The sequence below is a fragment of the Anolis sagrei genome, chromosome 2 (assembly GCF_037176765.1).
Source record: "Anolis sagrei isolate rAnoSag1 chromosome 2, rAnoSag1.mat, whole genome shotgun sequence".
Lineage (NCBI taxonomy): Eukaryota > Metazoa > Chordata > Lepidosauria > Squamata > Dactyloidae > Anolis > Anolis sagrei.
In genome coordinates, this window is record NC_090022.1 from 49,148,447 (window position 1) to 49,162,356 (window position 13,910).

The 13,910-nt window shown below is 38.0% G+C and overlaps 1 protein-coding gene across 2 annotated transcripts in view; it reads right to left on the reverse strand.

The window, feature by feature from the left end:
* Nucleotides 1-5,274: 5,274 nt before the first annotated feature.
* RAD18 (RAD18 E3 ubiquitin protein ligase) overlaps nt 5,275-13,910 on the reverse strand; it is a 185,385-nt gene continuing 176,749 nt past the window's right edge. For both annotated transcript variants that reach the window (XM_060766287.2, XM_067463488.1), the window contains one exon: nt 5,275-8,861. In XM_060766287.2, the coding sequence (XP_060622270.2) occupies nt 8,765-8,861 (97 nt within the window). In that variant the 3' untranslated portion in view covers nt 5,275-8,764. The remainder of the gene's footprint in view (nt 8,862-13,910) is intronic.

Sequence of the window (13,910 nt, forward strand, 5' to 3'; positions counted from 1 at the left end):
AAACAACTTATTTAACTTATCAGTCCATGTTCTAGCGGTCTGTTTTAATTAATAAAGTCTCTTCTGAAATATGAATATGAAACGTTTATCATTTTTGTTTTCAAAGCCTGGGAGGTTGCTTCATATAAATATGTTCTGCTAGTTCTCAGTGAAGAAAGTAGTCCCCATCCAAATGCTCAAAATACATTTTCCTTGGTTCTGCAATGCTTAAGAGTATTTTTATTGTAGGGTGTTTTACAATTGCTGCAAAGTCTGATCATAATCTTCCCTTTTGCAAGGAGCTATGCTTTCATGTGAGGATGCCTGACTTTCTCCTGAGTCCTCACCAACTGTGCCTGTGAAGGAGGGATTGAGAGAAAGCCCCCCCCCCCCTTGCAGGTCTTGTACTGATGGAGATATGGTCATTCAGATAGTCTGGACTCAAGACGTGTAGGACTTTAAATGCCAAAACAGAACTTTGAATTCTGCCTGCAGATGGACCAAAAGCCAGTGCATGACCCCAATACTTAGTCATAGTCAACAGACTGGCCACAGCATTTTGAATCTGCTGACGTTTCCTAAGAATTTCCAGTATTAGACCTACATCAAATTAGTCACAATAATCCAAACTGAATATAAGCAAGTAGTGTCCTATTTAATTGTTCAAATGCATTATTGGCCCGTAAAAAGATCTGAGTATCCAAGCTCAGACCTGAGTCCAGAAGCACACCCAAGCTGTGAGTTTGAGTTTTCCTGAGAGGTGTAACCCTGTCCAGCACAGATTGAATCTCCATTCCCTAATTTGCCCTCTAGCTGACCAGAAGGACCTGTATTTTATCTACATGTAGTTTTAGTTTGTTCCCCCTCATTTAGCCCATTACTCCTAATTAAGTAGAGAAACAGTTTATTTGTAACTGGATGGACAGAACTCTGCATCATCAGCATACTGTCAGTCTGCCATTATTATTTTTTTAAAGATGGGAAAAGTCTATTGAAAAACAGTGAAGCCAAGTGAGGTAGCCACATGATTGAGAGCAAGCGGGACTAGAAATCGTTCTACTCAGAGGAAAGGATGTTTTTTTAAATTATACGTAGATACCCTGGGTTTGCTTTCAGGAGGAGTGAGAGGTAATCCACTCTAGGCCAGTAGTACATACACTAGTGGTCAATGGACAGATGCTTGTCCATAAGCTATTGGCTTCTACTCCATAGCATATCTGCAGGAAAGAAAGAACAATGGTGCTGAGCAATGGGCACAAATATGTTGCTGATACTGGCCATTTGAGGGAAGAAATTACTGTTTGTCCTTTGCATCAGATACCTCAAAAGGCACTGCTCAAGACCTCCTGCCTCCATTGCTATAAAAAGGTTTTTATGATAATAAATTACATAACCATAGGTTACAAGAAATTATAAGAACACGTCTATAACAGGAAGTGCAATGTGGTTTGTTTAGGAAGCTGCTTCCCTCTTTGTCCTAGTCCTGCTGAGAGGCATAGTTTTGCCAAGAACAACAGCATAAATTCCTTTTAGCTCTTCTAGATGGCTATAATTCTAAAACAAGTAAATAAATAAGAATGGCCTTATGACTTTGAGAATTTCTGAGTTCCCCCCATGTGGATGGCTGGTTTCTTGCTCTGTGGGGTCAACTTGCCTGTTAATAGAGTTTTTTGATCTTTGCCTAGGAGGTAGGTTAAATAAACTTCAACACAACTTAGTTTTGGGAAAGCAAGTTGGCATTTTGTCCATCATTGTATTCGAAAGATTTTTCAGTTTACACTGTCTGGCAGAACCCTGACAACAAATATATTTAAATTAAATGGCCAGTTGTACTATAGCAATCCCCCTCCCCCCAAAAAACCCTAGATCTAATCCCCCTTTTAACAAATATGTTTGGGGAACAACCAACAAGAAAAAGCTTAATTATCTCCTGAGTAAAGGAAGAAAGAAACTCCAGGCCACTTGGTTCCAAGCAATGGGATTGGGACTGCATGGTCATCTCAGGTTTTTTTTGGATAGCACCATCCTGTCATTTTGGTATAGGTTCAAAACTTTCATATGGCTGAAAAGGCTTCTACATGTGGCAGTACCTTTGCTTACAGTGTTCAAAGTTATTGTTGATGTGAACCATTGCATAGGTAATACAGGTATCATTTTTTTCACTCAGTCCACGTTCTGCTGTTCATTGTGCATTTCAGATTGTGGGCAGTGAGTTTCCTATATATATAGTACTGTTCGGGAATATGGTTTCCATATTTTAACCACTTTTTGACCATGCTGTGAATCCTAGTGATATAAATAGGGGATTTCTTTATTTTCCACATGTAAACATTAAATGGGGCACCTCAGTAGTACTCATTGCTGCTATATTATTTCCTGGATTTAATGCATGAAGGCTGTAGGTTCCATATGAATAGTTTAATGGCCAAGGCCAATTAACATTTTATGGTTAATTTTTATTAACAGGAAAAATATACAGTTATTACAGCAATTTGATAATATAAGAACCTCCAGAGCCTGTTTATTGTGATCACATTTCATTCTGATTGGTTGTAAAATCTGTTAAAGTGTATTTTAGGCATGCTATCTAATTCAAGGCAACGTGGATTCTAACACAATATCAAGACTGTGAGCCAGATAATATTCCAGACATCAATATTCTTATGAGGAAATTATTTTAATTCCTAAATTAATAAGAATAAAGGTTATGGTGATAGTCAAGGAATGCTTGATACTTGACTATCATTGGTAGTAGAGGAATCTTGTCTTCTTCTAGTATCAAGGGACCCTTTGCTCAGGGAGTAACTACATACGTTGAAATCCAGGCTGGGTTCAGCTGCAATGCTGGTATTAAAGATTTAAGAATGTGTGTAGTACTTGTTTAATGTTCTTTTATGATACTTATAAATAAAAATAATTGGGAAAAATGTGTGTAGTGAAAATAACCACTACCCTCAATTTCTGCAGATCCTCGAATTTTCAGGACTTATGCTATCTCATTAGCCCCTGCCAGGTGGTGAATAAGGTAAGTGGTAGATTCAGTTAAGGTACTTGACATTCCTCAGCCATCCCTGATCCTACCTTTGCTTATCTATTTTGCTTTGCCATGTTTCCAGTCTTGACCAATTGTATTTTACAATATCTTCTTTGCTTCTCTAGTGACATGACTTTGAACTCTACTTGGGTTGTAAACACTGTCATATCCACGCCTCTATTCATCCAATGTGACAGTTTTACAGAGTTCCATGGAAACCTATTAATTGATCTTAAGCATGTCACATTCTCTGCTCCTCCAAAGAAGGCAAAGGCAAACCCTCTTTTAAAAGATCCTGGGATAGGTTTGCATAGGGTCACCAAAACTTGGAAATCACACTTCAATAATCAAGTATTGAAATGCTTTGCTTTACTTATCCACATTCTGAACCCAAAAAGGCAGACAATTGTGGATGCACATCACTTGTTTTTGTTGGAACAGTTGAAGTTCTTATTTATTTCCAACCACCCTTGTGCAGAGAGTGAGATGTTAATATTGACTATGCCAACACAGACCAGATGGCAGCACAACAAGGATGAAGTGAGTTCGGATATCTGGAAGCTTTAAAAACCTAAAGCTTGGTCAATAAAGCTTTTGTTACATATTCTAGAAGAGTTTAACTGTTCATGTTAGAAGGAACCAGGAAACCAATGTATGAGATATGCACAACTTTATTGAGAACAAGATCCGCTATAGAAGCAAAACTTCAGTTATTTTGTTATGGTCAGAACAGCTGTGTGTTGATTCTTGTATGGAAAATATATGATGTTAGAAGTCAGGTGGAAAACCGATCTGTGTTTAATGGAATCAATAGTATCTTACTAAGAGTTGAGATGTTTCTTGCCTTAAAGATTGCTGTTTCATGGTTGTCTATGAGTAAGAAACTTTGACAAGTAAAAATCATGAAAAATAGAAACAAAATGTGGATGGGAAAAATAGCTAGCATAGACATTCTGAATAGCTGTTTAAGCACTTACAAGTATGCACAAGCTTTTGTTCCCATGAACAGTCTTTTAATCACCTAATCAGAAATCCTGCAGACATACTCCAGGATTTAAAAGATTCTCAAAGGAAATGAGCGGCATTGTCCAACTTCAATCCACTTTATTATCTACCATTGTTTTCTAGACATGATATTTAAAATGCTTATTAATGGAAAATATGATGGAACTCTGTTGTGGTTATGTTATGATTAACCCAGACGTTTCTTCAAAATATATGTGTCTATTCAATCTGGTGCAATGGTGGCCTTGTGCTGATGGAACTGTAGATTCCGATGAAGTTGAGGATGAGAGTAGCAAAACATTAGCAAGCCCTTTGGAACTACCAAAACCTGATTGAATATCTGGAAACGTCCCACACTTTTTCTTTTTTTTTTCAGTAGAGGACCGAAGGGAGATGAAGACATTTCTTGAACTTCTGCCAGCACTCTAAAGCACTGGCCCTTTAGTAGACCTGGTGAATTTCAGTTTAATCCACTACTGGCAACTTCATTGCCCTATAAAATTATCATCATAATACAGCTTTTGCTAGACTGTAAATCACACTGGAAGTGCCTTTTATGAGGTAAATTCCTTTTAATACCATTAATAGCTCTGTGTGTCATGTGTTAAACATGGCTGCCATATATTCACTGGTGTTTCCACAACAATACACACACACACACACACATATGTGTGTGTGTGTGTGTGTGTGTGTGTATAAATATATATATATATATATAGAGAGAGAGAGAGAGAGAGAGAGAGAGCGCTATGCAGGATTTAAAGACAATAATGTATAAGCATTTGAGATATAAAACTTATAGAACCTTTCGGAAATTAAAATACTCTTAAATCTCTGAAAGTTACTCCAAGTTCATAACTTTTCCACCTAAGCTACTTCCATGTCTATCTTTTCTCAGTTCTAACTATATATACCTTTCTGGTCATGATGTGCCTAGCAGCATCACTCCAGACCAACAAAACTCAACTTTCTAAAGATGCTGACAGGATGGTCTTCATGTATTTCTTAATTAATGTTTTCACTCTTTCATGGGACCATAGTCTGAATGCACAATTTGTTAAAAAATTGAACACAGTGGACCAGAGGATCGTTTCTACAACAATAATTACTTCTGGAAAGAGAAAAAGAATCCAAATTGAAACAAAACAAAGAAAGTTGCTTTCTCGCAAGTTGCTTTCTATACTTGATGTAGGAATGATTCATTTAACTGCAGACACAGAGTTCGCTAGTCTTGCAAAAGACTATTCACAACCAAATCCAAGAAAATAAAATTTTTATTTGTTTTATTTTGCACTTTATTGCTTATTTATTTGACATAGTGAATAACCAAAGAAAGAGCAATGAACAAAAATAATGATAATCAGACCTTTAAGAGTACTCTGGGTGAGGGGTCAGGAGAAGAAACACATTCTGGAATGGGACTCAACAGGGCTAAAATGAAGCTAAACAGTAGCTTCTAAAAAGCAGTCCACAAAAGTCAGGCATGCACAAATCTCCCTTTTCAATCAGTCCTTTTGAGCTTTACAGGGCGGAGCTCAACTAATTCTGGCAGTTGAAGGAAAATGTGTCTCAAATGACTCAAGATAAAGTGTGTTATATAATGGCATTTTATTACTAACTGTACACACTAGACCTAAGGGTGAGTAAATCTGCCTGTTCGTATTTCTACAACTTTGGATCATTCGTGTCCTTTCTTTCCCATTTCTGCATCAATTTTTAAAGGGTGGAGGTGCGGATAAAAAGTCTGTGCAAAAAGAAATATGTATTTTCCACAGATTTATTCATTTTAACCAAGGTGTACACATTTTGGAGAAGTGTGAAAATTGAAATATACTATTTATTTATTTCCTATATTTATACCCCGCCCTTCTCACCCCCGAGGGGGGACTTAGGGCAGCCTCACAGAAGCACCATATGATGCCAACACCATAAAAACATGCTCAAATTAGATATATATTTCTGTTTGCATAAGTTCAGGAATTACAAATAAACTGATTAATTATTGAAATACAAAGCAATTTCCCCACTACCCTTAAGCATACCATGTTGGGGGGGGGGGGGGAATTAGCAAAGTCCTCTAGTGTGAGAAAATGTAAGCAAAAGGTATTTCTAAAGCAAAGCTGTTTTTACAAAAACCATGGGGATTTTGTGGTCATTCTATTAATTATTCACAACGACCATATTTTATACACTTTAAAATTCACCAATAAAACCATCAAAATTCTGTTGTTCTGAAGCACTCCATCGATGAGTATATTTAAAACATATCCACAATGGAGTCCTTTACTATTTTGGGTATGCCTCTAGCTTAACATGTAACTACAAAGTGATGGTTATTCAATTTCGTACATTTGTGATAAGCCAAAAGTTGTCACTGAGTTGAATGTAACAGGGCCAGTGGAAGTGAACTTACTCTTATTTCACACAGAAGCTTTTCCAGCCTTCTTGAAAATGCACAGAACTCCACTGAATGGGATAAGCAGTAAGATGGAGAGGGATCCCTGAAAACTGCAGAAGCTATTTCTGTGAACATTTTGTGCATTGAAGGGAGGAAGGAAGATCCAGTCTTGATATTTGTGTGTGTGTGTGTGTGTGGTTACTCAGCCCAAGTATGGGCTCTATAGGAATGTCTAGCATCCATGAGGCAAGGAGACATTTCAGAGAACATATGTATAACGGCATCCTAAGTTAAGCATATGCTTAAACGTTCTTAATGAAACAAATGGGACACAAGCCATTTCGAGTTCCAGCTTTAGGGAAAAGGCAGAGTAAAAACAAACCAGTATAATACATAAAAGGGCTTAACTTGATCTCAAATTCCTCCCATTATATTCTCTTCTGGTTCACTGTCTATACAAAATTATCAACAATGCCAAAGTAATTTTTTTGCTTTAAGATACTTAGCATGCATGTATTGAAGCTTTCAATATAACAATGTTTGGTAATCTGTCATGGCAAGAGGAGATCAAGGCTCAATTCTGAGTCCAAGCTGCACAGGAAGGGAAGCATTTTAACTTCTACCCATCGCTCCATCTGCCACTGTAACTTGAAGCTGAAGAAAGTGATGAGAGACATGCTCTGCCCAAAAGGCTTTTTTATGCAATTGGTGGGCCTTTGAGCTTACATGATGCCATATCATGTGAAATAGTAAAACGCAATACATTATTAATTAGTGATAGGAGAATAATGAATAGGAATAAACCCAACAATGTTTCCAACCATGTCAAAATGTTAGAAGCAGAAACTACTATTATTACTTTGGTTTCAATTAGGTGCGGCTTACTGTATTGATAGAACTGGCTTAGTAAATTCCTCCAGAGTCAGTGGATTTACTGTTGTTGGGACTATTGAGTGGATTTGAGCTTGTGTAATTTACATTAATATAACCTGCATTAGAAGACAAGGATTTAGACAAAGAAAATTAACTCTGAGGGTGAAATATAAACATATGAGTAGGTGAATTCTTTTGTTATTCATTCATCAAACAGATTTTGATGGTGTTTAGGTTAACACAGCAAGGGAAAGAGTGATCTATTGGATAGAAAAGCTAATTTAGGGTTTATCTTCTCAAGCATGAAAATGTAAAGTGACCAGTCGTGACCTTGTTGGGGGCTTGGGGATACTGCTGACCTTTTTGAAAATTCAGGGGGACCGAGCCACAGTGGGGTGGCAATGAGGGCATTTGACCCTTCAGAGTCCCCAGTCAACCCCTATAGTTGCCCATCCTTAGGCAAGTGGACAAAATCCTTACTGTCAGTATTTTAAAATACTTACAAGACACTGGGATAATTTCATTTACCATCATTGAATTATTCTATTTCCTAAGAATACACAATATTTTCCAATGAGCTTATGAAGGTCAAGCCATTTTAAGAATAAAACAGGAAGCATGCAGATGTGTTTTGAGAATGCATTTTACTCCAGGTGGAACAGAAGGCCTGCAAAGTGACACTACCTCTATACATGAGCTACATTTTTCCTCCCTTAAAATTCTTTGTAAATAGGATAGATTTTGTTAGTGTGTAAAATAAAGTAATGGTCCACCCATAAAGGCTTCCTCAATAAGCTATCAGCCTAAATATATAGTCAATGGCTTACACCATCACTATGAAGCATCAAAAGCAGTGATGGCTGGAAGGGAGGCAAATGAAAAGCAATAGGGGGGGGGGGGGTGTGACTAGCTAGTGGTTCTCAACCTGTGGGTCCCTAGGTATTTAGGCCTACAACTCCCAGAAATCCCAGCCAGATTACCAGCTGTTAGGATTTCTGGGAATTGAAGGCCAAAACATCTGGGGACCCACAGGCTGAGAACCATTGACTAGACTAACACGTTCTAAAATAGACATATGCAAACTTCGGCACTCCGGGTGTTTTGGACTACAACTCCCAGAAATCCCAGCCAGCTTACCGGCTGTTAGGAATTGTGGTAGTTGAAATCCAAAGGACCTGGAGAATTGAAGTTTGCCCTTGCCTGTTCCAAAATCTAAAATAGTACCAATATTGTTTGAAAACAACTTTAATAGGAATGATTTAAATATTTAAATATTTTATACAATACAGATGCATTTGTTCCAGTGCTTTAAATAAAAAAACACATGTTTTGCTAGGAGTAATTTTCACTGCTAACAATGAAACCTATTTTCAATTAAATACATTTAGAAATGGGAATGCTTAAAACCAAAGAGTTCGAGGAAGCAAAAAGAGCTTAGAAATTTCCATCACACAATATAGTAGTTTATACTTTAGCTATTTTTTCCTTCGCTTACTCTGGGGAAAGACTGGGCTGCTGCTTCTGAAGTGTCGTGATTTTTGCTTGGTGGTTTTCTTATCTGGGAGACTGTTGCTACAAGAAAGAAGAGGGGGGGGGGAAGTGCATATTAAAAGCTGAACATAGAGAGTTATTATCTAAAGAGATATGAGTCATAAACAGAGCACGTTCTTTGTGGCAATCAAAATATATTTTTGGCTATCTTCAGTTTATCTCACCTACAATATGGGCAAAGACTGATTTTAAAAAGGCAATATTCATGCAGCTAAAGGTCAGAAGGAACTAGTCAGGTTCTTTAATCTTGCTGCTTGCCTGTTCAGAAGCTCAGGCATTTAATACAAAAATCAGGCCCTTACAGGGGTTTAGCTGAAGCATTCATTATAAGTGGTCAGCCAGTTCTGGTTTTAAGACCAAATCAGGAAGGTTAATACCCACGGGGATCATTTTGTTCATATTCTTTGAACATTCAACTTTTTATTATATTGTGCAGCTGGTTCTCTTAAGCTATCTAAGCCAATGTGAGGGAGAGACCACATATTACGAGTGGATAATGGAAATGAGATGAGGTCGATGTTACATTTTTGAGACCTATGCTTGCCACTACGAAGGCCCATGGTCACTATGCTCTCCTTTGAGATCATCAACAATGGAACGAGATGGGGAGTTAGACTGGATGATCAAACAGGTGTTTGTACAAAGTAGCCTTGTAGGATATAAACCCCTCTCACAACCACATGCTGTGTCTTTTCAAATTTCAGTAGCCATGTACATCAAAACCCACACATACAGACACAAAGAAATCCACACCCGCAGAGAAGATATGGGAAATTCGCTTTTCAAAAATCAGAATAAGTAAGAAACATGTGGAATGCTGCAGAGACATTACGTAATAGTGTTAATTAGGATTAGAGATGGACAGACACTGATATGGGATTTTACAAAGAAATGTCTCCCCATTCAATATTATGTAAATGTACTAGTCATGTCACACAATGTTCAGTTTCAAAAGAAATTTCTTCTTAGTTCGAAAAGGCGAACTCTAAGATCTTCCGGGGAGGCCCTCCTCTCGGTCCCACTACCGCCTCAAGCGTGGTTGGTGGGGACGAGGAGGGCCTTCTCAGTGGTGGCCCCCGCCTCTGGAACGTCCTTTCAAGGAAAATAAGACAGGTCCCATCCCTCCCCTCCTTTTGTAAGAGCTTGAAGACCTGGTGGTTTCAACAAGCCTTTGAAAATGGCCAGTTCTAACTCAGCCCTATACATTGTCGAATACGGCCTTATTCTTCCTACCAATTACCCAGATCATTTCCTCTAGTCAGCCCTGGAATGAACAGCCACAGACCTGTACCTAATATTATTGTTGCCTGCCATAGCATTGCATTTAATTCCCAGCCCCCGTAGAGATAGAGCGGTATATAAATAAAGTTGTTGTTGTTATTATTATTATTATTATTATTATTATTATTATTATTATTATTATTATTAAAGGCAATTACACTTATTTCCAGTGTAGGTTAAAACCACCTGATTTCAAGATGTAAAGTACAATAGCATTTCAAAAAAAGGTTAAAGGTTAAATTGACAAAGTCCAATAATCTATGTGTAGTCTGTTTATAGTACTTTTATTCTTATAATTTCATTTATTTATTTTAAATTTTAAAGCATGACAGTGAGACTTACCCAAGGTCACAGAGTGGATTTCCATGGCTGATTGGGATTAAAGCCCTAGTCTCCAGAGTAACTGTACAACACTCAAAGCACTACAACATGCTGGTTCTCATTTAAAGCACACATGAACCTAAATTCAAATTGATAGTCCTAAGTAGAATAGATCCACTGAATTAATGAAATTCATGTAAGTGTTGCCTTTACTGTTAATAACTTCCTTCAAGGTGATTGAAAAGGCAACTCCAGGCAGTCTTGGATGACACACACTTCCTTGGCCCATTTCAAACTGGCTTCAGGGGATATAGAGTTGAGACTGCTATGGTCACCTTAGTGGATGATCTCAGTCTTAACACTGACAAGGGCTTTGTGTCCCTATTGGTGCATCTAGACCCCTCAGCGGCCTTCAATATCATTGACCACGGTATCCTTCTAGAACTCCTGGAGGGACTGGCAATTGGAGGCACTGTGCTGCAGTGGTTGTGGTCGTACCTCTCAGGTATTGCTTGGGGGCGGTGCTTGGGGATAGCTGCTCCTCAAAAAAAGAAGCTGTTATATGGTGTCCCACAAGGTGCCATTCTCTCCCCAATACCCTTTAATATTTACATGAAACTGCTTGACAAGATCATTTGCAGGCATGGTGTTTATCTTGTATGCCAAAATAATAAAATGCAGCGCTGCCTGATCCCCTTGACTACTGGAAACCATCCCATTGCTCAATATTATGCTTTAACAGAATTAAGAGTTTACACATCAGGACAATGAAGCATTGTGGCAAGCCTATTTCTCTAAGAGAAATCTATAGTTGAGGTGATCTATAAAATTAAAGGTTTTGCTGTAGCACAGGCTAATTTTCTTTTGAAATTCTACAGAATGCTTCATTATTAGGTATATGCTGACAATATGACACCAAGTACCTCTTTCTCTCCTGAATGCAACTTGGACACATGGTATTTCTCACTCCATATATGGAAAAAAAGTCTGTTATAGGATTTTGAGCATCACTTTGCATGCATGTGAAATCGATGCAATGGTCCTGTGATTACTGCTTTCTCCTTTCTTGGGAACTGGAATGAGCACTTCAAATACTGCGCACTTCCAATCTGTGGGCCATTGTTTTGTTTTCCATATTTGTTGACATATTTTATCTTACCATTCAGCAATTACTTCAGATGGGTTAGGAAGTTAAATTCAGATGGGCCTAGCAATCAATTTGGGGAGGCTTCAATTGATGGTTCATATAACAATTTCAACAGGATTAAATTAGATTTAGTCTGAATCAGATCTAGATCTAATGATATCACAGCCCAAGAAACAGAAATTCTCAGTGTCACAGTTTTTAGGCCTGTTCCTAATTCAAAAAACTACATAGGATAGACCACATCAGATCTGGTTTCTTAGATATGGTTATCTTGGTTTTCTATGGGCAAGCAGGTGGTGACTGGTAGATGGCATATGTTATATTTTTCAAAAGCTAGTGCTGATAGGGGGGAAATGGTTCCATTTTTTGAAATCAGCAGATCAAATATACCCAGAAACACAGCTAACATTTGAGACACCAAAATGTATGTTGGACAGTGTAATAAATTCAATGACTAGGCAGTGAAACACACATAAAAACCTCACTGAAATCTGAATATTAACCATAGACATCTTGCTAAGAGTTGTACTATAGTGAGCTGCAGCTAACTGCAGTGTTCAGTGGCTACTCCGTAAGATTAAAAATGAATCCATATAATAAATCATACCAATGTGATCACCCATCGGTTACAGAAGTTGTCACCAAAGTACTTCCTGAGATCGATTCCTCCTCTGCTCTACTAGCAGCACAGACTATGCTCCTACATCTCATATGGGGAAGCAAGCAATTTGGGACTTACTAAATTTAGTCCTATAGAGAAAGTTGTTATCACCTCAATTTTTTATTCAGTGCAGTAATTTTGTGGGTTCTACAAGATCTCGTTAATACATTTCAGGCTAAATTATTTAAGTGACTGCAAATTACTAATAGAACTCTTTTACTGCACTTACACTAGCACCTAGGTTTATTGAATGATAGTACATATCTGTGACTGATACCACTCTATCCCTACCATGTGTTTTAAATGCCACAGAAGGTATTCAAATTCAACATCCTACTGCTAATTATTATTTTATAAGAACACATTGTTACTCTAAGAGCTTCATGTTTTCCATAGGAACAGTCAGTCAGTATTTCCACTTCATAAACAGTGACAACCCAAGCTTTGCACTTTTTTATTGAGTTTTCATTGGTGTTTTATACGTGTATGTGATTTACTTATTGTATTTTATACTGTGTTTATTTTATGTTCTGTTTTTAGGCACCTTGTGTCGTGTGTAAGCTGCCTCGGGTCCCTTCGGGGAGATGGTGGTAGTATATAAGAATAAAATTATTATTATTATTATTATTATTATTATTATTATTACTGACACAAAGACACAGTATGTCACAGCAAATGAGATATATCTGCTGGATTTCATATCACAAAATCACAAGTTGAACACTTCCCAAGTGTCTAGGACTGTGTGGTGTATTTTCGAATGATGCGTGCAGATCCAAGTAAGGTGCCCTTTTGCAGTTGACAGATTGTGATTTTGTCAATGTTTATTGTTTCCAAATGCCGGCTGAGATCTTTTGGCACGGCACCCAGTATGCTGATGACTACTGGGAACACCTGTACTGGTTCATGCCAGAACCTTTGCAATTTGATTTTGAGGTCCTGATAAGGGCTGAGTTTTTCTTGTTGTTTTTCCTCAATGCGACTGTCACCCGGTATGGCAACATCAATAATCCAAACTTTTTCCTTCTCCACAATTGCGATGTCTGGCGTATTGTGTTTCAAAACTTTGTCAGTCTGGATTCGAAAGTCCCACAGTATTTTTGCGTGTTCATTTTCTACTACCATTGCAGGTTTATGATCCCACCAATTCTTTACTGCTGGCAGGTAAATCATTTGGGCCACAGGGTTGTGCCTTTGTTTGTAGTCTGTCTGTGCAATTTTCTTGCAACAACTGAGGATATGGTCCATGGTTTCATCAGCTTCCTTGCACAGTCTGCATTTTGGGTCATCAGCTGATTTTTCAATCCTGGCCTTAATTGCATTGGTTCTGATGGCTTGCTCCTGGGCTGCAAGAATCAGGCCTTCTGTCTCCTTCTTCAGTGATCCATTCATGTGCCATAGCCAGGTCTTCTCCTTATCAACTTTTCCTTCAATTTTGTCAAGGAACTGCCCATGCAATGCTTTGTTGTGCCAGCTGTCAGCTCTGGTTGGGAATGTAGCTTTTTTGTACTGATTTTTTGTCTGCTGTGCTTTGAGAAGTTTCCGATTATTGACTTCAATTAAAGGTAGATTCTTGGCTTTCCTTTACATATTTTGCCAGGGTGTGTTTTCCTTCTTCAACTGCTTGTTTTACTTGTAAAAGTCCTCTGCCACTGGACTT